We start from the raw sequence: 23192 nt of genomic DNA, 5'->3' as shown, positions 1-23192 counted from the left end.
CCAGGGGTGCCCCGGGGGGATCCCCACGGGGATGCACGGTCACGGGGGTGCCCCGGGAGGGTGGGGGATGCAGGGCCGGGGGTGCCCCGGGGGGATCCCCACGGGGATTCACGGTCACGGGGGTGCCCGGGGGGTGGGGGATGAGGGGCCGGGGGTGCCCCGGGGGGATCCCCACGGGGATGCGCGGTCACGGGGGTGCCCGGGGGGTGGGGGATGAGGGGCCGGGGGTGCCCCGGGGGGATCCCCACGGGGATGCGCGGTCACGGGGGTGCCCGGGGGGTGGGGGATGAGGGGCCGGGGGTGCCCCGGGGGGATCCCCACGGGGATGCGGGGTCACGGGGGTGCCCGGGGGAGGGGGATGAGGGGCCGGGGGTGCCCCGGGGGGATCCCCACGGGGACGCGCACCCGCGGAGCCCACCCGCGTCTCCCCGTACGCGCGCCGTGACTGCGGCGGGGGGGGCGGGGGGGGGGGCTGCGTGGGCCGTACCCCGCTTTCCCCCCTCCCCCCCCCACGCCCCCCCTCCCTCCGCCTCCCTTCGCTCCGCGGCGGCGCCGCCAGGGGGCGCCGCCGTGCGGGCGGGGGCGCGCGCAGGGGCCCCCGAGCCGCGCTGCGCGCCGCGCTGCGCGCCGCGCGCGCCGCGCGGGGAGGGCGGAGGAAGCGCCGGGCGAGAGTTCCGCCGAGGCGGGAGCCATTACCGCCGCCGCCGCCGGACCCGCGCCCCCGCCCCCCGGCCCCGGCCCCCGGCCCCCGGCCCCCTCCCCGCCCGGCCCCTCCGCCGCCGCGCACCCCCCCCCCCCAACCCCGCGCCCCTTCCCCACGCCCGTCCCGGCACAGGTAGGCGCCGCCGCCCTGCCCCGGGGGGTGTGCGGGAGCGGGAAGCAGCGGCGGGAGGCGCGGAGTTGGGGGGGAGGGGGGGGGGAGGCGGCCTGCGGCCGGTGCCTGCCCCCGCCCCCCCACCCCCCCACCCCCCCGCCTCACCCCCCACCCCTTTACCAGGCACCGGCCGCGGCCCCTTTGTCCCCGGCGGAAGCGCGAACAAAAGCCGCCCGCTGAAGGCCCCGACCCGGCCCTGGGGGTGCGACCGGCTGCCGGTTGCCCCCCCCCGCTCCACCCCGCCGCTGAGGGGGGGGGAAGGAGGCCGTTGCACCGGCGGGAGGGGTGGGCGAGGGTCCCGGGCGTTCGGGAAGGGCCTTGAGGCGGCCGCCCCGGGGGTCTCGGCGGGGCCGGGGATGCTGAGGGCTCTGCCAGGGGGCCGGGGGGGTCGGCGGGGCCGAGGCCCGCGCCGTGGCGCTTTTGGGGCACGCCGTGGTCGTGGCGTGGCCTTTTGGGGGCTCGCCCCGGCTGGGGGGCTCTGCCAGGGGCTCAGGACCCTGCGGTGCGGCCGCGGTCTTTGCCGGGGTCTTGAGGCGCTGGACGGGAGCTTGAGGTGTTTGCCACGGCCAAGGCCTTCGCCGTCACCTTGGAGCACTCGCCGTGGTCTTCGCCGTGGCGCTCGCCGCGAGCTTGAGGTGGTCACCATGGCCAGCGGCCTTGCCAGGGTCCTCACCGTGGCTTCGAAGCGCTTGCCGTGGTCTCGCTCTTGGTCCCTGAAGGCCGCTGTGGGAGTTTGAGGTGTTCACCACGGCCAAGGCTTCCGGCAGGGCCTTGGAGCCCTCCCCACGGCCCTGGTTTTCGCCACGACCCTGAGGCTCTCACCGGAGCTCGAGGTGTTCACCCTGGCCAAGCCCTTCACCATCGCCCTGAAGCGCTTGCCGTGTCCGCGGTCTTTGCCGTGGGCCCAAGGCCCTCGCTGGGATCCCGAGGCGCTTGCCGTGGCCAAGGACTTCACCACGGCCCCGGGTTCCTCACTGGGAACGCGAGGTGCTCACTGGGGCTCTGAGGGTCTCCCCACGGCCAAGGCTCTTGCCGAGGGGGGCTGTATCGTAGCCAAGGTCTTCACCGTGGCCTCCAGATGCTCGTGGTGGCCAAGGCCTTTGCTGTGCTGGCCGCGGCCGAGTCCCTCCTGCGGTGCTCGCCGTAGCCCAGAAGCGGCGGCCGCGGCCCTGGAGTTGTTGCACTGACGATGGCCGTGGCCCTGGGGAGCTTGCCAAGGCCGTGTCCTGGAGGCACGCGCCCTCGCTGGGGCCGAGGCGCTCCCCGTCGCCCTCAGCCCGGCCCCGGGGTGCCCCGTGTCACCCTCCGCGTGCCGTGGCCCTCGCCGCGGTCCCGCTGCACGCGCCGCCGCCGCCGCCCTCTCGGCAGCCCCCGCGGTAGCTGGCCGGGGGCCCCCGGGTGCCTCTGGTCGGAGAGGGCCGGGGGCCCTCGCCGTCGCCCCGCGCCGCCGCCCACCGCTGCCCTTTCCTTTTCTCCCCTCCCAGGTGCTCTCGAGCCGGGGCGAGGGGATGAGGCGCGCCCGCGCCGCGTGGTGTGCCGAAGCGGCGCTTTAGATCCTCCCCGGCCCAAGCCTCCCCTGCCATGGATGCCTCGGGGGCTCTTGCTTCGGCTCCCTCCTCCGCGGCTCCCTCGGGCTCCCGCAGCCCCATGTTCCCCCCAGGAGCTGACAGAGAGGAGTGGGGCCCGAGGTTCAATTGTGCCCCTTCCACCTCTGCCGCAGCCTCGCAGGCGATGCCAGCGTCTGGCCGGAAGAGGAAGGCCAACTTCTCCAATGACGAGACTGAGACGCTGGTCTGGAATGTGGTGCGGCATTTCAGCGCCCTGTACGGGTCGGAAGCCCTGCGGGCTCACCCCGTGCGGCGGAAGCAGCTCTGGACCCAAATCCAAAGCCGCGTCAACTTCCTGGGCTACACCGAGCGCTCCATCGACGACCTCAAGCACAAGTGGCGCGACCTGCGGTTGGACGTCAAGAAAAAGATCACCTCCAAGAAGCACCTGCCCGTCAACCGCGCCGGCGGGCCGCTGCACAAGCCGCGCCTCACGCCCTTGGAGAAGATGGTGGCTTCCACCTTCTTGCAGGCCAGCCACGACTCGGAGCCCGAGATCATCCTGGACCCAGGTCAGTCGCGGTGGCTCCCCGGGGAGAGCCGGAGCGGCGGAGCCCCACGCTGCCTCCCCGCCAAGCTCTGGGGCCCGCGGAGCGGCGCCGGTGGGGGAAGGACGCTTTGGGGTTCCGCTCTCGGCTGCGCTTTGTGCCGGGATTGCGGCGTCCGGCAGGGCCGCGGTCCCGTCGCGGCCGAGCAGCAAACCACGCGTTGGGAACCTGCCTGCCTGCGCGGGGACGAAAAATCCGCCCTGGAAATAGCCGGGGATCGGCGGGAACGCCGCGGCTGTGTGCGGGCGGCTCTTTGCGCCTTTATTTTTCCTTTCTTTGAGCTGCTCCTGTGCCCGGGCTCGCCGGGTACCGCCAGGCAGCCAGTGAAAGGGGAGATGGGATTTTACCTCTCCCGCTCCTTTCGGGGCGCAGCGGAGACCCGAGGGAGCGGGAGCGGCCGCGCCGGCGCGGAGTCGCCCCGTCCTCCCGTGTGCCTGGCCCCGGGTGCTGTGCGTGGCCGCGGGCGGGCCGTGCCTTCTCCCCGGCGCTGTGCTGTGGAGGGACAAACGCCCCCCACGCCTTCATTTCCACAAAGGGGCCGCGCCCGGCGTCTGTCCGTCCCCGCGGGACAGCCGGGTTCATTTTTGCTGCTCCTTCCTCTGCTCGTTGATTCCAGCTCGGCCCCGCGGGTTTTGGCGGGGGCCTCGTTTCGGGCTTGGGCCGCGTTGCTGCGGAGCAGGAGGTCTCTGGGCTGGAGGAGGAAGTTCCTGCGGGATGTCTGGGGGGCTCAGAGAGTTCGGGACGGTTTGGGGGGAGGCGAGGGCGAGCGACCGGGCGGGCCCGCCTTGCGAGGGGAGCGTCCGCGGGGGTCCTTCTCCCGGGGAGCCCCCGCCACCCGTCCGGCGGGGCGCGCGAGCCTCCGGTGCGGTCCCCGCAGCGGCTGAGGCCGGCTTCTCTCTCCCGCAGACCTGTTCTTCCCCGGCGTGAGCAAGCAGCCCTTCCTGCACCTGCAGCCCGGCCTCGGCCACCCCAGCATCTACATCGACACCAACGGGCAGCCCTCGGCCCTGCCCGACGTGGAGGGCTCCGCCGCGCCGCGGCTGGCGGTGCAGAGCCCCGACCCCTCCGTCGTCTGCGAGTACAGCCGAGGGGAGGGCCAGAGCAGTTCGGGTGAGGCGGGGGGGCGGGCGGCGAGCGGCGGAGGGAGGGTGTGGGGGCCGGGGGGAGCGCGGCAGCCGGTGAACAGTTGCAGTGCTGGTTTGCACTGGAAGCCAAATCGCGGCCCAGTGTTGGGGAAGCGCCGGGGGGTGGTGGGTTTCAGACAGAGGGAGCAGGTTCAGACCGGATGTAAGGGAGAAGTTTTTCACCCTGAGGGTGCTGGAGCACTGTCCCAGGGTGCCCAGAGAGGCGGTGGATGCCCCATCCCTGGAAACATCCCAGGCCAGGTTGGCCGGGGCTCTGAGCGACCTGATCCGGTTGGAGATGTCCCTGCTCCGTGCGGGGGGTCGGGCTGGGTGGGCTGTAACGGGCCCTTCCCCCCCAAACCAGTCTGTGGTTCCGTGATGTCCGTGTGCTGGGGACGGGCAGCGGCTGGGGCTCACTGCGGGGCTGCTCTTCTCTTCTCTTCCAGCCGAGTCGGGAGCGGAGCTGCGGACTCCGGACATGTCAGCCATTTCCCCGTCCCTGCGGAACGAGTCCCTGGTCTCCTACGCCTCCATGTCGGAGGAGGAGGAACGGGAAGGCCGGGAGGTGGAGAGGGGCCACGGCGGGGCGGCGGGGCTGCCGCCCGGCCCCGAGGCCCCCGTGTCCGCGGAGGAAGACGTCAAACTGTCGCGCCAGGCCATGCTGATCCGCCGCTGCGGCTCGCAGGGCTCCGTCACCTCCCTGCCCGAGGACCCTCTCCACCCTGGGGACGCTCACTCGGACTGGGGCCACGAAGGGGCCTCCGACCTGCCCGCCGTGGCCCGCGGCCTCGACTCCTCGCACCCCGAGGAGCAAGCGGGCGGCCCGGGCCCGGAGGTGGGCGCTCTGCCCAGGGTACTGATGGGCCCCAACTGGGAGAAACCCCCGGCGGAGGAGGAGCCCCCGGCCCGCTCCCCGCTGCACGGCGCCCTGACCGAGGAGTCGCTGCCCTCCTCCGCCTCCCCGCCGGGGGACGCGCCCGCCGCCCCCGGCCCCCCGCCCCGCGGCCTGGGCTGCGCGCGCCTGCGGGAGGAGCGGCGGGAGAGCTGGAGGACTAACATCCATCACCTGCTGGACCTGGAGGAGCAGTGGGACCAGCTGTACCACCAGGAGCTGGCCATGTGGCAGGAGGAGCGGGCCACCCAGCGCGAGGAGAGGGCCCGCGACCGCGAGCTCCAGTTCCGCCTGCTGGGCGTCCTGACGGACATCCGCGACGAGCTGCGCTACCTGCGCCAGGAACGGGCCAGCGCCCGGCAGAGCCAGCCGCCGCCGCCGCCCGAGCCGCGCCCGGACCCCGGCCCGCTCCTGGAGCAGCCCAAAGCCGAGCCCGGCTTCCCCGAGCCCCCGGCCGGCGCCGCCGCCTGGGCAGAGACCGCCGTGCCCGGCCGAAGCCCCTTCGGCAACCGGGGCCGGGGCCGGCGCCGCGGCCGGCCGCGCGGCTCTGCCTCCCGACACAGACGCCTCTTCCTCGCCAACAGCTAGGGACGGGCGGGGACGCCGTCCCGCGAAGGACGTGGTGCGCCCGCCGCCCTCCCGCCGCCGCCGCGCCGGGCTCCGCGGACGCAGGGGTGTGCGCGCGGGGCGGCGCCGCGCGTGGCAGCTGCCGGGGTCCCGGGAGGCGCGTGCGAGCGTGCGGCCGCCGGCGCGTTGACGCCTGCCCCTCCGGCGCGCCCAGGCCCCCGCCGGCGCCGGGAAGGTACCGGGGGCCGCGTGGCTGGCGCCGCGCGTGCCCGCTGTGTGCCGGGAGTGCGCTGGGCACACGTGCGTGCCCAGGGAGGGGGGCGCCGATGCACGCTCGTGTGCAAAGCCGTGCGAGCGCCCGCGGCCCGGCCTGCGCCCGCAGCCTGCGCGCTCGGCGCGCTTGGGGGTGCGCGAGCGTGAGCGGGGTGCGCGGGTGCCGGCGGGGCCGCGTGACAGCGCTAGTCGAGTAGGATTGCTACCTGTGGGGGGTGGGAGGTAGGAACACGTAGTCGCTGACGTGCGAACATTTTATGCAAATCATTTAATGACCTAATTTGCATATAACCATAAACTTCTGTTAAAAAAAAAAAAATCCCCCAAAAAAACAGAAACGCCGGCTCTGTGCGTGACTGGGTGCCGGGGCGAGGAGAGGGCCAGGCCGGGCGAGGGTCCCGTGGGCCGGAGCTGCGCTGGGCGCACTGGGCCGTGCCCACCCCCGTTGGGGGGACAGGCCCCCCGGGACCCCTGAGGATGGATCCTGCCCCCACGAAGAGCGGGGCCGCCGCGTGCTCCCCACATCCGCCCCGGAGATCCCCCGCAGCGGGGCCGCGCGAGGAGCTGCTGCCCGCGGGGGGCTGCGGCGCGGGTGGGGGGTCCTGGCCCCTGGGCGCTCCCCGCGTGGCGGCAGGGGCGGCGCAGGCCGCGTGCGCGTTACCATTTGGGGAAAGGCTTTGCAGAGGGGTGGGGGGCTGGGGGGGACAGGGGGGAGCGGAGGGGCAGGAAAGGGGGTGGCGGGGGGGGGTCCCTGGGGGCTGGGGGGCCGCAGCTGCCTGGGGAGCACGGCCGCCTGGTGCGTGCACGGTTGGCGTGCACATGCCACGCACACGCGTGTGCACACGCTCCGCAGCATCGCTGCCCGTCCTTCCCGCTCCCTTGCCCCCGTGGGTGCAGCCCCCTCCCCGCTCCGGGGTCTCTGCAGCCGGTGACGTTCCCGGGGTGCCACGCTTTGGTGTGTCCCCCCCCCCGCCCCCCCCACATCCCGGGGTGCAGGAGCGCGGGGCCGGGGCAGGAGCCGGGGGACCCCGCGGGGCGGGGGGGGGGGCGGAGGGGCTGCAGCCCAGCACGACTTTATTCCGAATCGCAGCGTCCATACAAAAACGACACCCCAAGCTCTGTACAGCGCGGGACAGCGGGGGGGCAGTAAAAATAAGCAGTGGGGGCTGGAGGGGGGGGCAGAGCAGCAGGCAGGGGGGCGGCAGCGGGGGGAATGCGGCGGCGGGGGGCTGCTCCCCACCCCGTGCGGCGAGATTGTCTGCTGGGGGGAGCGGTGGGGGCTGGAGAGCGTCCGGCTGCGGCGGGGGGACCTGTGGGTGCATGGCCCCCCCCCCCGCGGGGCTCCCCGTGCCCCCCCGCCCCGGCCGGGCGCCTGTATTTGGTAGGAAGCTGCGTGGCCGGCGCTGCCCCCCTCGTCCCGGGGCTGGGGGGGGGGTGGCGGGGGGGGGCGTCAGTCCGCGGCGGGGCGGCCCCTAATCCCCGGGGGGCATGATGCCGGGGGGCGGCAGCGGCGGGGGCCCCCCCTCGGCCCCGTGCACCCGCTGGTGATCCTTGAGCGACTCCTTGTAGCGGAAGCTGCGGCCGCAGGCCGGGCACTGGTAGGGCCGCTCGCCGGTGTGGATGCGCTGGTGCTTGAGCAGGTTCTGCTTGCGGATGAAGCTCTTGCCGCAGGCGGCGCAGGCGAAGGGCCGCTCGCCCGTGTGCAGCCGCTGGTGGTTCTGCAGGTGCTCCTTGCGGCTGTAGCACTTCCCGCACTCGCCGCACTTGTAGGGCCGCTCGCCGCGGTGGATCATCTGGTGCCGCACCAGCCCCGAGTGGCAGTTGAAGCTCTTGCCGCACTCGGAGCAGGGGTAGGGGCGCTCGGCCGCGTGGCTCCGCTGGTGGATCCGCAGGCTCTTCTTCCCGCTGAAGCTCTTCCCGCACTCGGCGCAGCCGTGCGGACGCTCCTCGGCCGGTCCCGGCGTGGTGCTGGGGCCGCCCGCCGCCTCGGCCTCCGCGCCCGGGGCTTTGGCCAGTCTGTGCTGGGCCGGCAGAGCCGCTGCCGCCGCCGCCGCCGCCGCCGCCTGTCCCTCAGCGCTCCCGAAACCCGCGCCGGGGAAGAGCAGCTCCCCGGAGCCCCCCGGCAAGGGCACCTCCTCGGGGGGCTCGGCGTGCGGGCACCGCTCCTCCGTCTTCACCAGCAGCCCCTCGCCGGCTGCAGGAGAGGGAACGGCTCCGGTCAGCGCCCGCCATGGGTGTCCCCGCACCACAGCCCACCCCGGGTGGGCGCCCCCCCACCCCAGCCCTGTGGCGCCGGGCTCGGGTCGCTCACCGGGGCCGGGAGCCGGCAGCATCTCCCTCTCCGGCAGCTCCCAGGGCTCGCGGACGCAGGGCTCTTCCTCCTGCTTGATCCACGACAAGAAGTCGTGCGCCGTGATCAGGGCGTCCGCTCCTGCGGGGAAGGACGGGGACGGGGCTCAGGCGAGCGGGGCCGCATCCTGCGCCGGGCCCTGGGGGCGCGCGGCGCAGCCCCCGGCTCACCTGCACAGGGGTCTGGCGGCATCGCCCGCTCCTCGGCGAACTGCTGCTCCCCGACGAAGGCCACCTCCTGCTTGATCCGGGACAGGATGTCGGAGGTGGTGATCAGCGACTCTGCGCACAGGGAGAAGGGGCTTGGCCGGCGCTGGGCTGCGGCGCGAACCCACGGCCAGGAGTGGGGGACCCCCCGGGTCTGCGGGACCCCCGGGGCTCCGGCCCACAGCAGTTACGGGGCACCAAATACCCACGGGGGAGATGTGGGGACGGGTGGCCGTGGGGCAGCCCGTGGGCTCGGTCACAGCGCAGTGGTGCTGGGGGACGCGGGGATCCCCCGGTGACGGATGCCCGAGCCCCCCGGCACGTCAGTCATGAGGGATTTTCCGGGGTGATTCCTGGTGGCCCCCGGTCGCGGAGCCCGGCTCCGGCTTCCAAACCGCTCCCTGCGGGGCCGGGACCACGGGGGAAGGACGGGGACGTCCCCGGGGCGAGCAGCGGGGTGGGGCAAACGCGAGGTGGGAGGTGGCAGGGTCTGGGGGTCCCGGTGCTGCCCCCGCTCCCGGTGGTGCCTCACCCGCGCAGGCGTCCGGCGGCAGCTCCCTCTGCTCCAGCTCCCTCTGCTCCGGGACGCAGGGGCCTTCCCCGCGCTCGCTGCGGGGCTGCGCCTCGCTTCTGGAGAGGGCACCGCCGTCTGCGCGGGGAGACAGCGCGGCTGGCACCGGCTGCGCACACAACACCCTCCCGCTCGCCCTGAGCTGCCGGAATTGGGCAGGACCTCCGCGCCAGGGGCCCGTGCAGCGCAGACGCTCAGGCCCTCGAGTTTTGGGGACAAGGACCCGCTCCAGCTCCCCAGGGCCGGGCAGCACGGTGGCACCGGCACGGCACGGCACAGCATCCCGACCCCACAGAGCGTTCCCTCCAAAACGGGAGGCCCCGAGGCCACGGTGAGTGCCCCTCGCAGGGGCCCAGGGCACCCCCACCCGGGACCCTCGGGGGAGACGCAGCCATCGCCCCGTCCCGCCGGAAAAAGGGGCGAGAAGGGCCCTTTACCCAGGGAGAGCAGCGACTCGTAGTTCTCCTTCACCAGGTTGTTGTACAGCTCCTTCTGCCACTCCTCCAAATTCTTCCACTCCTCCGCCGAGAAGTAGACGGCAATGTCAACAAACGTCACCGGCACCTGCAGGGACAAGCCCTCCGTGGCTCGGCGGCGCCCGCTCCCCGCGGGAGCCCAGGGTTCCCCCCCCGCAGCCCCCCCAAAAGCCGTAATTACCTTGGGGACCTCGCCGCGGGGGCCGGGGGGCAGGCGCAGCACCCAGAAGTTCCTGTTCTTCAGCAGGTTCTCCACGTTCTCCAGGCGCCGCTGCAGCAGCCCGTACTCCTGGATGAGGGTGCCCAGCACGGCCCATTTGCTCTCCAGCTGGTTCCCGAACTCCATGGCCGTCTTCTCGCAGTCCAGGAGCTTCTTCTCGGCCGTGCCGGAGCGGCCCTCCAGGCTGAGCAGGCGGGTGGCCAGGAGGTCGATCTTCCTCTCCATCGCCTGCACGGTGGCCACCACGGTCCAGAGCGAGGCCTCGGCCGAATGGAGCTGCGCCTCCCGCACGTGCGCCCGCTCCGGCAGCAGCGGCGGCTGCAGCGGCATCAGGTGGGGGGCTTCCACGTTCCACTCCTGCACCTGGGCCGCGGGGAGGGCGCAGGTGGGACGAGGCGCTACAGCTCCCGCCGTGCCCGCCCCGTGCCAAGGATTCGGCCAGGCGGGATTTGGGCCCCGCGACCCCCACCCCGGCACCCCGTTCCCTGGGCCCCCCCGCCAGAAACGCCCCTGGGAGGAGGGGTGGGTAGGGAGCAGTCGGGGGCACGGGGTGGCCTGGGCCAGGGGTGCCTGGGGACATCCCGGGGACATCCCGGGGACACCGGGGGCAGAGGTGCCCAGGCCATCCCAGGGCTGGAGCCTGCACGGAGCATCCCTGGGGCACGGGGCCACCCCGGGGGCATGGGGCCATCCCGTGCTGGTGTCCCCAGGGCCATCCCATGGCTGGAGCCTGCACGGAGCATCCTGGGGGCACAGGGCCATCCCGGGATCACGGAGCCATCCCGGGCCAGAGGTGCCAAGGGACACCGCAGGGACACGTGGGCATCCCGCGTTAGCGGTGCCCAGCCACATCCCGGGGACACCGGGGCCATCCCGGGACAGGGGTGCCCAGAGCTATCCCGGGATCGCGGGGCTGTCCCGGGTCAGAGATTCCCGGGCACATCCCAGGATCATGGGGCCATCCCGGGTTAGCAGTGCCCAGGGCCATCCTGGCACCACAGGGCTGTCCCGGGTCAGCGATGCCCAGTCACACCCAGGGGCAGCGGCGAATCCCGGGATCCCGGGGCCATCCCGGGGCCATCCCGGGGCAGAGGTGACCACGGCCACCGCAGGGACACGTGGGCAGCGGTGCCAAGGGCCATCCCGGGATCACGGGGCCATCCCGGGGCCATCCCGGGACAGCGGTGCCCGGCCACATCCCGGCGGCACCGGAGAATCCCAGGGGAACGGGGCCACCCCGGGGCAGCGATTCCCGGCCGCATCCCGGTGGCACCGGCCCATCCCGGGATCACGGGGCCACCCCGGGGCGGCGATTCCCGGCCGCATCCCGGGACCGCGGGCCCGGCCCGGGGCTGGGGGGCGCGGGGCCCGGCGGGGCCGCGCGGGCGGGGGGGTGCGGGGCGGGGCAGGGCCCGGGGGGCTCGGCGGAGGCGGGGGGGCGCGGGAGGGTGGGGGGGGGGGGGTGCTCCGGTGGCCCCGGGCCGGGCCGGGCCGCGCTTACCTGGGCGGGCGCCCACTCGGCCATGGCCCCGCGGGGCTGGGCCGGGCCGCGGCGGGGAGAGCGCGGAGCGGAGCGGGGCCGGGCCGGCGGCGGGGCCGGGGCCGGTGGCGGGGCCGCTGTCGGTACCGGAGCGCTGCGGGCCGGGCCCCGCCGCCGCCGCCGCCCCGCCGAGGAGCCAGGGGCAGCCGGGGAATCGCATCCGGCTCCGCCGGGCTTGGCGGCAGCGGGCGGGGAGCGGCGGCGGCGAGCGCGGAGCAGTGCCGCCTACCGGTACCGGGGCCCGCAGGGTGCGGGGAGCGGGGGCGGGAACTGGGAGCGGGGATGGGAACGGGAACGGGAATGGGAAACCGGAACGGGAACGGCGAACGGGAATGGGAAACGAGAAACCGGAACGGGAACGGGAACCGGGAATGGGAAACGAGAAACCGGAACGGGAATGGCAACGGAAACGGGAACGGGAACGGCTCTGAGAATGGGAACGGGGACGGGAACAGGGACAGGAACCGAGAACAGGGGTGGGAACGGGAACAGGGACGACACCGACCCCCGGCACTGGAATGGGAACGGCACTGGGAACGGGAACAGGAACGGGAAACGGGAACGGCACCGAGCACCAGCACAGGAACAGGAATGGCACGGGAACAGCGCTGGGAATGGGCACAGGAACGGCACCAGGAACAGGAACGGCACCGAGCCCTGGAACTGGCACCAGTAATGGCACCGAGCCGCAGCACCGGTAACAGCACCAGCACCGGCACCGGGAACGGCACCAGTATGGGCACTGAGCCCCAGCACCAGCACCGAGCCCTGGCACTGGGAACAGCACCAGTAGCGGCACCGCTGTGGGCACTGGCACCAGCGCCTGCATCGGCACCAGCACCGGCATTGGCACCGAACCCCGGCACCGGGGCAGCCCCTGCTCCGGTACCGGCACCGCCGCCACCCCTGCTCCGGTACCGGCACCGCCGCCGGTGGAAGACCAGGGAAAAGCGTTACGGTCCCGCTTCCACAGAAAGCTCCCGGGAAAAGCTCCTCGGCGCTCCGGGCTCCGGCCAACCTCCGGCGTCCCCCCCAGTGCCCGGTCCCCCCGGTGCCCCCGCCCCACGGCGCAGCGGCTGGCGCCCACGGGTGCCGGGGCAGGACGAGGGTCGGGGACCGGGGTGTCCCGTGGGCTGGGGGGCACGGACCGGGCCTGGGCGTGAGCTGCAGGGGAGCCGGTGACGGCCGCGGGGGCCGGGGAGCGCGGCCCGCGCCGCCTGTGATCCGCTGAAAAACTCCTCGGCCGCGGATTCAGCCGGTGCCGGCTCCGGTGGGCTTCGCTTGTTTATCCCTGCGAACTTCAAATCTCTTACCGCACGGGGAACGTCGCCGCCGGAATGTCAGGCCTTCCCGGGAAATATTAAGCAGCTGTGGGACGCAGGAGCGAGGGGCGCGGGAGCATCCCGCGGGATCCAGCGGTCGGGGGGGCGCAGGAGTCGCCCTCTGCGTGGGCCCCGCTGCAGCCCGGCCCGGGAGCGGGACGCGCCCCTCGCTTGCCGGCACTTTTGGGGAGCGGGAGTGGCGCAGGATGCCCGAGCTGGAAGCGGCATCTCTGTATTTAAGGATTTCGAACTTTATTTTTTTTTAAATTCCGGGAATTTACGCAGCGGATTGTGAACGGGCGTAACGCCTCTGCACCTGCGGCGCCGCGCCGACGTCACCGGCGCAACCAACCGCCGCGGAAACCACCGCCCTTCCCCGCGCTCTGAACCCCGCTCGCCGGCTCCGCAAAACCGTTTCCAGTTCCGCCTGCAAACTGGGGCGGCAGGAAGGGCCCGGGGCGGCAGGGTGCGGGCGCAGCCCGGAGCCGCTCGGACCGGAACAAAGGCCCAGCCCCACCAGGGCAGGGGGAGCGGTCTGGGAAAAGCGCTCTTTTTGGATGGCTTTTCCCAAAACGCCCCCCCCCCGGGAGGGGAAGAGGGGAGGGAACGCATTCCCAGCTCGGCCGAGACCCCGCGGTGCGCGGTTTTCGTCTGCGCCGCGGTGCACCCACGGCCCAGGAGGCCCCAGCACGCTCGGAGCGGGAGCCGAGAGGAGCACGGGGAAAGCTCTGGAACAAACCACCTTTTACTGGGGCTTGCGGGGCCGCCAGAGCCCTCGGGCTTCGCAAAGGGAACGGAGCGGGGCGGGAGAGGACGCTTCCGCCGGCACTCCGTAGGCTGCGAGGAAACCGGGAATGGCGGAAGAGCCGCGGCCCGGCCCGGCCGCACGGCGCGGGGCTCTTCGACGGAGAAGTGTTTTACCCCGAGGGGTGTCTGTGTGCGCCGCTCCCGCCAGGGCTGGAAATAAAAGAAGTGGGAATTCTCCGTGAAGAACAGCGCTCCGGCTAAACATCTGGTGGCTTCTCTCCTGAGGGCGGGAGGGACGCAGGCTCCCGGCTCGGGTCCCTCGCGGAGTCGCGGTGGCCGAGAGGAATCCCGCCTCTCCCCGCCGCGGGGGCGTTCAGCCAGCTGCCCCGGGGAACCTCACGGTTCCGGGCGCGGTGCTGGGAAAAGGCTCCGGGAGCTCCTGCGGCCCTTCCAGCCGCCCCCGCCCCGCCTGGCCCGGCACCCCGGCGGATTCCGCGGGGAAGGATCGCCCTGTGTTCCCCCCTCAGCTGGCTTCCTCCTGTTCTCTCCTGCCGGCGCTGCACCGACGGCTCTCACGGCGCGGATCTGCAGTGCTTTCCGCGCCGGCGTCACTTTCCCAGGGAGACCGGGAACGCCGCGTGCGCAAGCGCGGCCTCAGAAACGGCCGTTCTTAAAGCTTTCGGCGGCGTAACAGCAGCGCGCGGAGGGAGCGATCGCTCCCGCACACGATTTGTTTAATCATCCGGGCCAAGCCCAGGCGCAATCACGGCAACATTCCTGCCGGCACCCGCGGAACGGGCCGGCGGGGCTGTGTTGGGAGCAAACCCAACAAAATTCTCTTTTTTTTTTTTTTTTCAGCCGGATCTCCGCGTTTTTAACGCCCGAAGCCGAGAGCGCCCCACCGAGACGCTGTGAGACGTCGCGTTTCTCTCCGCACGGGAGCTGGATTTTTCCGGAGGAGGGTTGGGATGCTGGGAGAAACGCGCCTGCCGCACCGGAGCCCTTCCGCTTGGAGGGGGAAAAGCCACCAGACAACAGTTCCCACCAAATCCCAGACAGCGGCCTCCAGCCGGCTCTCCTGGCGCTCGTTTCCCTCGCTCCTCGCGGGAGCGACCGTTGAGGCAACCGGTCCCGGTCGGCATTCCCAGCGCTCTCGCTGCCGCCGTCCCGCGGCTGCACGCGCCGAGCGAGCTTTCTGGCTCCGTTGCCGTTTCCACCCCGAGCCCGCGCTCGCCGTGCCTCGCGCCCTCGGGAGCTCACGCCCTGCCCGCGGCTCTGCGGGCGGCCCGCTCCCACCGCGCCGCTCCCTCGGCCTCCTCGCACCTGGAAACCTCCGCGCTTGCCGGCGCGGATACGGACATTCTCCACGACGCTCTCGGAATCTGACACCCCCTCGTCCAGAATTCGGGAAGCCAGCTCTCGGGACGCTCCTGGGAAGGATCCGCGCGACTCCGCCGCTCGGATCTGGTCGCGGGGCCGCGGCAGCCTGGAACAGGAAGATTCCCGGCGTTCCCGTTATCCCGTGCTCCAACGGAAACCTCCAAACGGCCATTCCCGATTCCTGTGGCTCCACCCACTCAAACAAAACAGATTTTAGGCACAAAAGCACGAACGCTCTAGAACCTCCCAGCCCGGGCAGTTTATTTTTGGGCGCGTCTCGCGCCACCGTGCCCCTGCGGGAGCCCCCCTTTCCCCGAAATCCCGCTGATCCTGGGCGCGCGGCGCTCCTCTTCCCAGACACGGCTCCGGGGCTCGGGATAACCTGGCAGGCGGAACAGCCGGCCGGGAACGGCGGGCGCTGACTCTGCTCCGGCTGCTCCCGTTATCGCGCGGCATCTGCCACGCCACCGCCGGCCCCGATGGCGGGCCGCGTCGCGCGGCGCCCTGCCGGGGCAGCGCGGCTCGTTTCCGTTAACTGACAGGAAAAGCGCTGCCCTTGGCTTTCCGGAACGGCGCCGCCGTTCCAGACGTTGCCGGAACCGTACGAAAAGGCTCGGTGCTGCTGCTGCTGTTCGGAGGTACCCGCGTAACCCAGCGCCGCCCTCGCTGCCGCGGGGAGCTGCCGGCCGGCGCGGCTGCTCTGCCGTCCCGCAGCGCGCCTGGGAAGCGGCTCAGCTGTGTTCGGCTCCCCATCTTTAAAACATTCCGGAAATCACACCCAGGAGCTTGAGAAGCGTTGGCAAGCGGAAGGGCTCGAGCCGATCGTAGCCGCAAAAAGGCGACTGGGCCGTCGGCGCTGTACGCTGCGGCGCGCGCGGCCTTTCCCCGCTAATCCCTCCTCGCGCGACGCGCAGCACAAACTGTTTAACGCATCGGAGCTGGAAAAATAAATAAATAAATAGAGGCAGCTGCCGGCAGACGCTGGCTCCTCCACTGTAAAAAACAGAAAGCATGTAAAGAATTAAAAAAAAAAAAAAAGGTGGAACTGCACTGGCTCATTATTCCTGCGCTGTCTCATCATTCCAGGTAGTTTCAAACGGAAACGGCGGCGCCTGAGCTCGCGTATCCAAACCTTTTCCGCCCTCCTCTGCTCCGCGTTTCGGCACGGGGATTAGCGGGGCACCGTCAGAGACCCCCTCACGTGACGAAAAATAACGTGACTCACTGGAAAAAGTTACTTTCTGTAAAGACTGGGTCAAAAATCAGTCATAAAAAAATAAATACCTGCGTGGTGACCGCCGATACGCGGCCTCAGTGGGAACGCGGCTCCTCTTTTCCCCGGAACTGCCGCCCGGCACCGCGATCCGAACAGAGCACGGGGGGGAGAAGGGCGCCGCGCGGCCGCCGGCTCACCCCAGCGCCTCCGAGGGGAATTATTCCCAACGCGAGCACGGCCGAGCGCCTCCGAGGGGAATTATCCCCAACGCGAGCACGGCCGCGTGCAAACACAGCTCTGCAGGCAGCGAATCCCGCGGAGCAGGACCGCCTTTCCAACAAAGAGCGGGTTTTCTCCCCCAGATTTTGGCCCAAATTAGGATTTGAGCAGAAAAAGCACCAAGACGGCTTTCATTTCCCCAACCACCAGCCTCCAGCACCCCTCGAGCGCCCGGGATTCCGGACTCGTCGGAGCTTTATTACCAAGCCCAGCACGGACGCTGCGAGGCGTGCCAGCGCGCCAGCTCCCGTCTGCGCCCCAAATCCATTTTTTGGGAATGGCTTCTTTCAGCAGACGCCCGTCTCTTCTCACTTCGAAGGGCTCCACTTCAAACGAGCCGCAACAAACCCTGGTAAAACGGGAAACAGGAACAAGTCACAAACAAGTAACGCGCCGGGAGCGGGGTTTAAAGGGTTTCTAATCAACTTCAGCGTTACATGGGCCTGAACCTCTCAAGAAAACACGTTTTGGGTCTGAACTTCAAAAATATGTCATTTCCGGAGGACAGAAGGTCACGGAGAAGCGAAACACAGCGCTGAACTTCGCTGCCGCCGCGCAGCTCACCGCGGCCGACGGAGAGCAGGAGCCGGGGCCCCTTTCGCCGCACGCGGCTCCCCTGCTCCAAAGCGGCAGCGTGGAATCTGAGAGGCAAAAATCGCCAAGATCAGCTTCACGGAGCCCCGCGGCGCAGATTTAGGTGCGATGAACTTCTGCTGTGCACGCGTACGCACCTGACTGATCCGCGTGTCCGCGGGGAATCCTCCCGCGCTCCACAACAAAGCAAATAGCTTCCCCAAAACGAAGGGCTGAGTTCCTAGGTGGGCTCTGCACGCGGGGTCCCCCACGGCGGCGGCTGCGGCGGCCGGAGAGGAGATGGCGGGACGGACGCGCTGAAAAGAGGGGAAAACCGCACGGAACCGTTGGAAAAGGGCGTGAGAGAAACGAGCAGGGCGCACAGGCGCAGGGAGAACGCGGGGAGGGAAAGGCGCTGCGGAGCGCAGCGGGGGCGCTTCGGGAGAGAAACGCGGCCCAGAGCCAACGCTCTGGGAGCGCTTACGGTTCGTGAGCCATTCCGGTCACGGGCGCGGGGGGAACCGGGCAGCTTCTGCCAGCGGAGCCCCGCTGCGGAGCCCGCTCCCCCGTAACGGGCGCGGGGGGAACCGGGCAGCTTCTGCCCGCGGAGCCCCGCTGCGGAGCCCGCTCCCTCGGAACAGGTACGGGGGGAACCGGGCAGCTTCTGCCCGCGCAGCCCCGCTGCGGAGCCCGCTCCCTCGGAACAGGTGCGGGGGGAACCGGGCAGCTTCTGCCAGCGCAGCCCCGCTGCGGAGCCCGCTCCCCCGGAACAGGTACGGGGGAACCGGGCAGCTTCTGCCAGCGCAGCCCCGCTGCGGAGCCCGCTCCCCCGGAACAGGTACGGGGGAACCGGGCAGCTTCTGCCAGCGGAGCCCCGCTGCGGAGCCCGCTCCCTCGGAACAGGTGCGGGGGGAACCGGGCAGCTTCTGCCAGCGCAGCCCCGCTGGGAGCCCGCTCCCCCGTAACGGGCGCGGGGGGAACCGGGCAGCTTCTGCCAGCGGAGCCCCGCTGCGGAGCCCGCTCCCTCGGAACAGGTGCGGGGGGAACCGGGCAGCTTCTGCCAGCGGAGCCCGCTTCCCCGTAACAGGCGCGGGGGGAACCGGGCAGCTTCTGCCAGCGCAGCCCCGCTGGGAGCCCGCTCCCCCGTAACGGGCGCGGGGGGAACCGGGCAGCTTCTGGGAGCCCGCTCGCCACCCGCTCCGCGCAGCAGGCGCAGGGCCCGGCGGAGGCCATCAGCGCGGCGGCGCGGGGGGCGTCATTTCCCCCGGTATCACCGCTCTGCGCTGCCAGGGCAGGAAAAGCGGGCACCGCCGGGCTTCTCCCGGAGAGCAGCCGCCGCCCTGCTCCCCGCCCCCGCGCACCCCGGCCCGGCCCACGGCTGCGGGAGGGAGCGCGCACCGGCCCTGCATCCCCATCGCCGCTCCCGCCGGGCCGCCATCTTCCCCCGGCGCCGCCACGCCCCGCCCCTCAGCCCGGGCAGCAGCCAATCCGGCGGGGCGCCGGCCGCCACGCGCTGCCAGCCCTGTGCGGGGCGGGCCGGCCCATCTCCCCTCGCCATTGGTCCGCCGCCGCTTGCCCCGCCTTCTTATTGGCGCGCGGGGCGGCGCGCAAGCCAATCACGACGGGCAGTTGCGGCACCGCCTCCAGCAGAAGGGTGGGGCGGGCATGTTCGCTCCCATTGGCCGGGCACAGAAAGGAGCTGGACGCTGATTGGAGGAGGCTGGTGTGACCTCACGCGATATGGGGCGGGGATGACGAGCCCGCGCCTTCTCGTTGTCATAGCAACGGCGGAGCCGGGCCTGGGCGGGGCGGGGCGGGGCGGGGCGGGAGAGCGGGGCCGTGGGGCGGCGCCGAGCCCCGTGTCCGGCTGCGGGGGGGGACGGGACCGGTAACGGCCACCCAGCCCGACCCCCTGCCCGGAGCAGGGACATCTCCAACCGGATCCGGTTGCTCAGAGCCCCGGCCAGCCTGGCCTGGGATGTTTCCAGGGATGGGGCATCCAGCCCTCTCTGGGCACCCTGGGCCGGTGCCCCCACCGCCCACCGCCCGGCCGCCCCCGAGCCCCGCGCCCCCTTCTCCTCTCCAGCACCGAAACCCCGACCCCGCGGCCTCCCTCCGCCCGTCCCGCCGTGCCCGGTGCCCGGCTGCGGGGGGGCGCGAGCGACGCCGCCCGCCGGCCCCCGCCACCCTGCGCCCCCCCCCCCCCCCCCCCCCCCCCCGCCGTAACCGTAACCGCGTGCGGCGGAACGAGGGGTTTAACGGCACCGCAGCCGCGCGCCCCCGCCCCGCGCCCCCGCGGATCCGCGGTCCCGGGCCGGACGGGACGGGCGAGGCGCCGGGGAGGCGGCGGGGCGCGGGGGCAGCCCCCCGGCCGGGGCTCCGGCCGCTCTTCAGAGGCACCGGGGCGGGGGCTGCCGCAGCCCCTCGGCCCCACGGCCCCTCCCTGGTCCCCCCCGCTCCCCCCCGCCATCCCCAGTCCTCCCAGTCCCTCCTGGTCCCCCCCGAGCTCTCCCCAGCACCCCCCAGTCCCTCCTGGTCCCCCCGAGCTCTCCCCAGTCCTCCCAGTCCCTCCTGGTTCCCCCGAGCTCTCCCCAGCACCCCCCAGTCCCTCCTGGTCCGCCCGAGCTCTCCCCAGTCCCCCCCAGTCCCTCCTGGTCCCCCCCGAGCTCTCCCCAGCACCCCCCAGTCCCTCCTGGTCCGCCCGAGCTCTCCCCCAGTCCCCCCCAGTCCCTCCTGGTCCGCTCGAGCTCTCCCCAGCACCCCCCAGTCCCTCCTGGTCCCCCCCGCCATCCCCCCGTCCCCCCCAGTCCCTCCTGGTCCCCCCGCCATCCCCAGTCCCCCCCAGTCCCTCCTGGTCCCCCCGCCATCCCCAGTCCCCCCCAGTCCCTCCTGGTCTGCCCGAGCTCTCCCCAGTCCCCCCCAGTCCCTCCTGGTCCCCCTGAGCTCTCCCCAGTCCCCCCCCAGTCCCTCCTGGTCCGCCCGAGCTCTCCCCCAGTCCCCCCCAGTCCCTCCTGGTCTGCCCGAGCTCTCCCCAGTCCCCCCCAGTCCCTCCTGGTCCGCCGAGCTCTCCCCAGTCCCCCCCCAGTCCCTCCTGGTCCCCCCGAGCTCTCCCAGTCCCCCCCCAGTCCCTCCTGGTCCCCCGAGCTCTCCCCAGTCCTCCCAGTCCCTCCTGGTCCGCCCGAGCTCTCCCCAGTCCCCCCCAGTCCCTCCTGGTCCCCCCGAGCTCTCCCCAGTCCTCCCAGTCCCTCCTGTCCGCCCGAGCTCTCCCCAGTCCCCCCCAGTCCCTCCTGGTCCCCCGAGCTCTCCCCAGCACCCCCAAGCCCTTCCCCATCTGTCCCAGTTCCCCTGGACCCTCTCGGTCTGCCCCGAGCCCCCCCCATTCCTCCCAGTGTCCCCCCACCCCGTCCCCCCAGTTCCTCCCTGCTCCCCCAGTACTCCCCAGTTCCCCCAATCACTCCCCAGTCCCGCCCCAGTTCCCCCCAGTCCCTCTCTAGTCCCCCCCAAGCCCTTCTCCATTCCCCCTGATCTCCCCTGACATCTCCCCAGTCCCCCCCGGTCCCCTCCCAGTCCCTCCCCAGTCCCCCAATCCCTCCCTGATCCCCCCCCTGACATCTCCCCAATCCCCCCCAGTCCCTCCCCAAGACCCCCTGAGCCCTCCCAGCCCCCCCAGTCCTCCCCAGTCCCCCCATCCCTCCCCAGTTCCCCCCAGTCCCTCACTGGTCCCCCTTATGCCATTCTCCATCCCGCCTGGTCCCTCCCAGTCCCTCCCCAGTTCCCCCCAGTCCCTCCTGGTCCCCCTTATGCCATTCTCCAGCCCGCCTGGTCCCTCCCAGTCCCTCCCAGTTCCCCCCAGTCCCTCCTGGTCCCCCTTATGCCATTCTCCAGCCCGCCTGGTCCCCCCAGTCCCTCCCAGTTCCCCCCCAGTCCCTCCTGGTCCCCCTTATGCCATTCTCCATCCCGCCTGGTCTCCCCCAGTCCCTCCCCAAGACCCCCTGAGCCCTTCCTGGTTCCTCCAGTCCCTCCCCAGTTCCCCCCAGTTGCCCCAACATCTCCCTGATCCCCCCTGGTCCCCTCCCAGTTTCCCCCAGTCCCTCCCAAACCCTCTGTGGTCCCTCCTGACATCTCCCCACTCCCCCTGGTCCCTCCCCAGTCCCCCCCATCCCTCCCCAGTTCCCCCCCAGTCCCTCTCTGCTCCCCCTGCCATCTCCCTGGCTCCTGGTCCCTCCCCAAGACGCCTGAGCCCTCCCAGTCCCTCCCCAGTCCCCCCAGTGCGCCAGCCCAGTGCCAGAGGCGGGGGTCGCTCCCTCAGCTTTATTGCGCAGCGGGACGGGGGCCCGGAGCACCCGACCGTCCGGGGGGGTCCCAGCGCCGCCGCGGGGTCCTCAGCGCCGGGAGGGATCCCCGCCTGCGGAGAGGGCGTGAGGATGCGCGCGGGGGGCTCGGGGGGCTCGGGGGGCCGCCCCCCGCCCCGACCCGCACCCACCGCGGCAGGGGCTGCACTGGCAGCTGCGGATGACGGGCAGCAGCAGGCGCCGGGGCGCGGCCGTCGGGGCAGGGCAGACGCAGCACGCGCACGGGCTCGCGGGGGTCCAGGCGGTAACCGCAGCACTCGCACGCGCTGCGCAGGTACGGCTCCTGCGCGGGGCCGCCCGTCAGCGCGCGCGCACTGTCGCGCGCGGCCTCCCCGGCGCGGCGCGGGCCCCGCGTCACCCCGCGCTGACCTCGGGGCTGACGGCGGTGCCGGAGCGGCAGCGGCCGGCGCAGTAGGCCACCTCGACGGCGGGCAGGCGGCAGGGCCCCTTGGCCACGGCGCGCAGCTCGGTGAGGCGGCGGCAGGCGCCGGGCGGCTCCTCTGCGGGCGGCGGCGGCGCCGTGAGCACGCGGTGACGCCTCGAGGCCTCGACGCCTGCGCCGAGGGAGGCGCGAGGCCGCGGGGTCCCGGGGCGGGGGTCCCGCCGTGGGGGGCGCGGGGCCCTTACCCGGCCACTCCTCGCGGCAGACGGGGCAGCAGCCCCCCGGCTCCCGCACCTTCACCGCGCCCTGCCGGCACCGCGCCTCAGCCCCCGCCCACGCGGGACCCGCCCACGCGGGACACCGCCCCACCGGTGCCCCCCTCCCCACACCTGTCCCCTCCCCACAGTGCCTCTGCCCGCGCCTGTCCTCCGCCCACGAGACCCCACCCACGCGAGACCCGCCCACCAGAGCTCTGCCCACGCGTGTCCCCCCACCCACACGCGTCCCCTCCCCACGAGAACCCCCGGCCACGCGCGTCCCCTCCCGACGAGAACCCCCGCCCACCAGTGCCCCCTCCCCACGAGAAGCCCCGCCCACGCTTGTCCCCGCCCACCAGCGCCCCCCCCCCACGCTTGTCCCCCGCCCTCCAGAGCCTCCACCCACGCGCGCCCCCGCCCGCGCGTGCCCCTTCCCCACCGGTGCTTCATATCCACCAGCCCCCTCCCCACACGTGCCCCCCACACAAAAGACCCCCCTGCCACAGCGTGTCTTCTCCCCACCAGCACCCCCTGCCCACGAGTGTTTCCCTCACGTGCCCCCCCACAAGCACCCCTTCTCCACAGGTGACCCCATCCCCACACGTGCACCCCACCCACGCGTGTCCCCTCCCCAGCAGTGGCCCCTCCCCACGCATGTCCCTGCCCACCAGAGCCCCCCTACCCACACGCGTCCCCCACCCACGTGTCCCCTCCCCACGAGTGTTTCCTCCCCACGGGTGCCCCCTCCCCACGCATGTCCCCACCCCCCAAGCCTCCCTCCCCCACGAGAGCCTCCTGCCCACGCGTGTCCTCTGCCCACCCGTCCCCTCCCCCCCACAGCCCCCTCCCCACGCGTGCCTCTGCCTCCACCCCACACACGCCCCCCCTCCCCACGAGTGGCCCCTCCCCACGCGCCCCCCCACCCACTCCCCACACCTCGGGGCAGGCGAGCGGGGGGCAGCCCGTGGGGGCGCAGACCACCCTCCCGTGGGCGCAGCGGCACGCCCGGCACTGCTCCTGCCACCGGCTTGCCGGCCTGGGGGGGGGGACACGGGGCTGGGGTGGGCGCGGCGGGGCCCCCCCCGACCCCCGGCACCCCCCTCCCACCCCGCGCCCCTCACCTGGCGGGGCCGCCCGCCGTGCCAGCACTCGCAGAGCGCGGGGGGCACGCAGCGGCCGGCGGCGTCGCGGTAGCGGCCGGGCTGGCAGGCGCAGCCGGGGGCCGGGGGGCCGCTGCAGTTCCGCGCCCCCTCGCCGAAAAGGTCACGGCAGCTCCGCTCGCAGTCGCCCTGCGCCTCCGCGTCCCGCCAGCGCTCCGCCCTCGGGACAGGCTGTGTGCGGCACGCGGCCGGCGTCAACCGCGTCAATGGCATCAACGGCGTCAACGGCGTCAACCACGCCAATGGCGCCAACCACGTCAACCGTGTCAATGGCAT

At 72.7% G+C, this 23192-nt stretch overlaps 2 protein-coding genes and 1 long non-coding RNA gene across 4 annotated transcripts; 1 reads left to right on the top strand and 2 right to left on the bottom strand.

Annotated features, from left to right (window-relative positions):
* The first annotated feature begins 780 nt into the window (after nt 1-780).
* LOC147601547 (uncharacterized) lies at nt 781-6519 on the top strand. Of its 2 annotated transcripts, XM_086741595.1 has the most exons (4): nt 781-835; nt 2359-2993; nt 3936-4139; nt 4600-6519. In XM_086741595.1, exons 2-4 carry the CDS (start codon nt 2456-2458, stop codon nt 5631-5633), a joined length of 1776 nt encoding a protein of 591 aa, XP_086597721.1. In that variant the 5' UTR covers nt 781-835; nt 2359-2455; the 3' UTR covers nt 5634-6519. The 2 variants fall into 2 exon arrangements, with proteins under 2 accessions (XP_086597721.1, XP_086597720.1); XM_086741594.1 differs by lacking the exon at nt 781-835 and having other exon boundaries at nt 2057-2993.
* A 364-nt stretch (nt 6520-6883) lies between these two features.
* Nucleotides 6884-11385, bottom strand: LOC147601546 (zinc finger protein 398-like). Its single transcript, XM_086741596.1, has 7 exons — nt 11210-11385; nt 9670-10071; nt 9450-9576; nt 8974-9090; nt 8406-8516; nt 8197-8316; nt 6884-8079 (listed from the first exon to the last, which is right to left on the bottom strand). The coding sequence occupies exons 1-7, from the start codon at nt 11231-11233 to the stop codon at nt 7358-7360; spliced, it is 1623 nt and encodes a 540-aa protein (XP_086597722.1). The 5' UTR covers nt 11234-11385; the 3' UTR covers nt 6884-7357.
* A 9675-nt stretch (nt 11386-21060) lies between these two features.
* LOC147601545 (uncharacterized) lies at nt 21061-22800 on the bottom strand. Its single transcript, XR_015257761.1, has 5 exons — nt 22693-22800; nt 21745-21805; nt 21487-21617; nt 21249-21400; nt 21061-21170 (listed from the first exon to the last, which is right to left on the bottom strand). It is a non-coding gene; the product is annotated as an uncharacterized LOC147601545 (long non-coding RNA).
* Nucleotides 22801-23192: the final 392 nt, after the last annotated feature.

Source organism: Chlamydotis macqueenii, chromosome 2 (assembly GCF_036417535.1).
Source record: "Chlamydotis macqueenii isolate bChlMac1 chromosome 2, bChlMac1.mat, whole genome shotgun sequence".
Classification (NCBI taxonomy): Eukaryota; Metazoa; Chordata; class Aves; order Otidiformes; family Otididae; genus Chlamydotis; species Chlamydotis macqueenii.
Note: the sequence above shows the minus strand (reverse complement) of the source record. Positions and strands in the feature narration are given on the sequence as shown.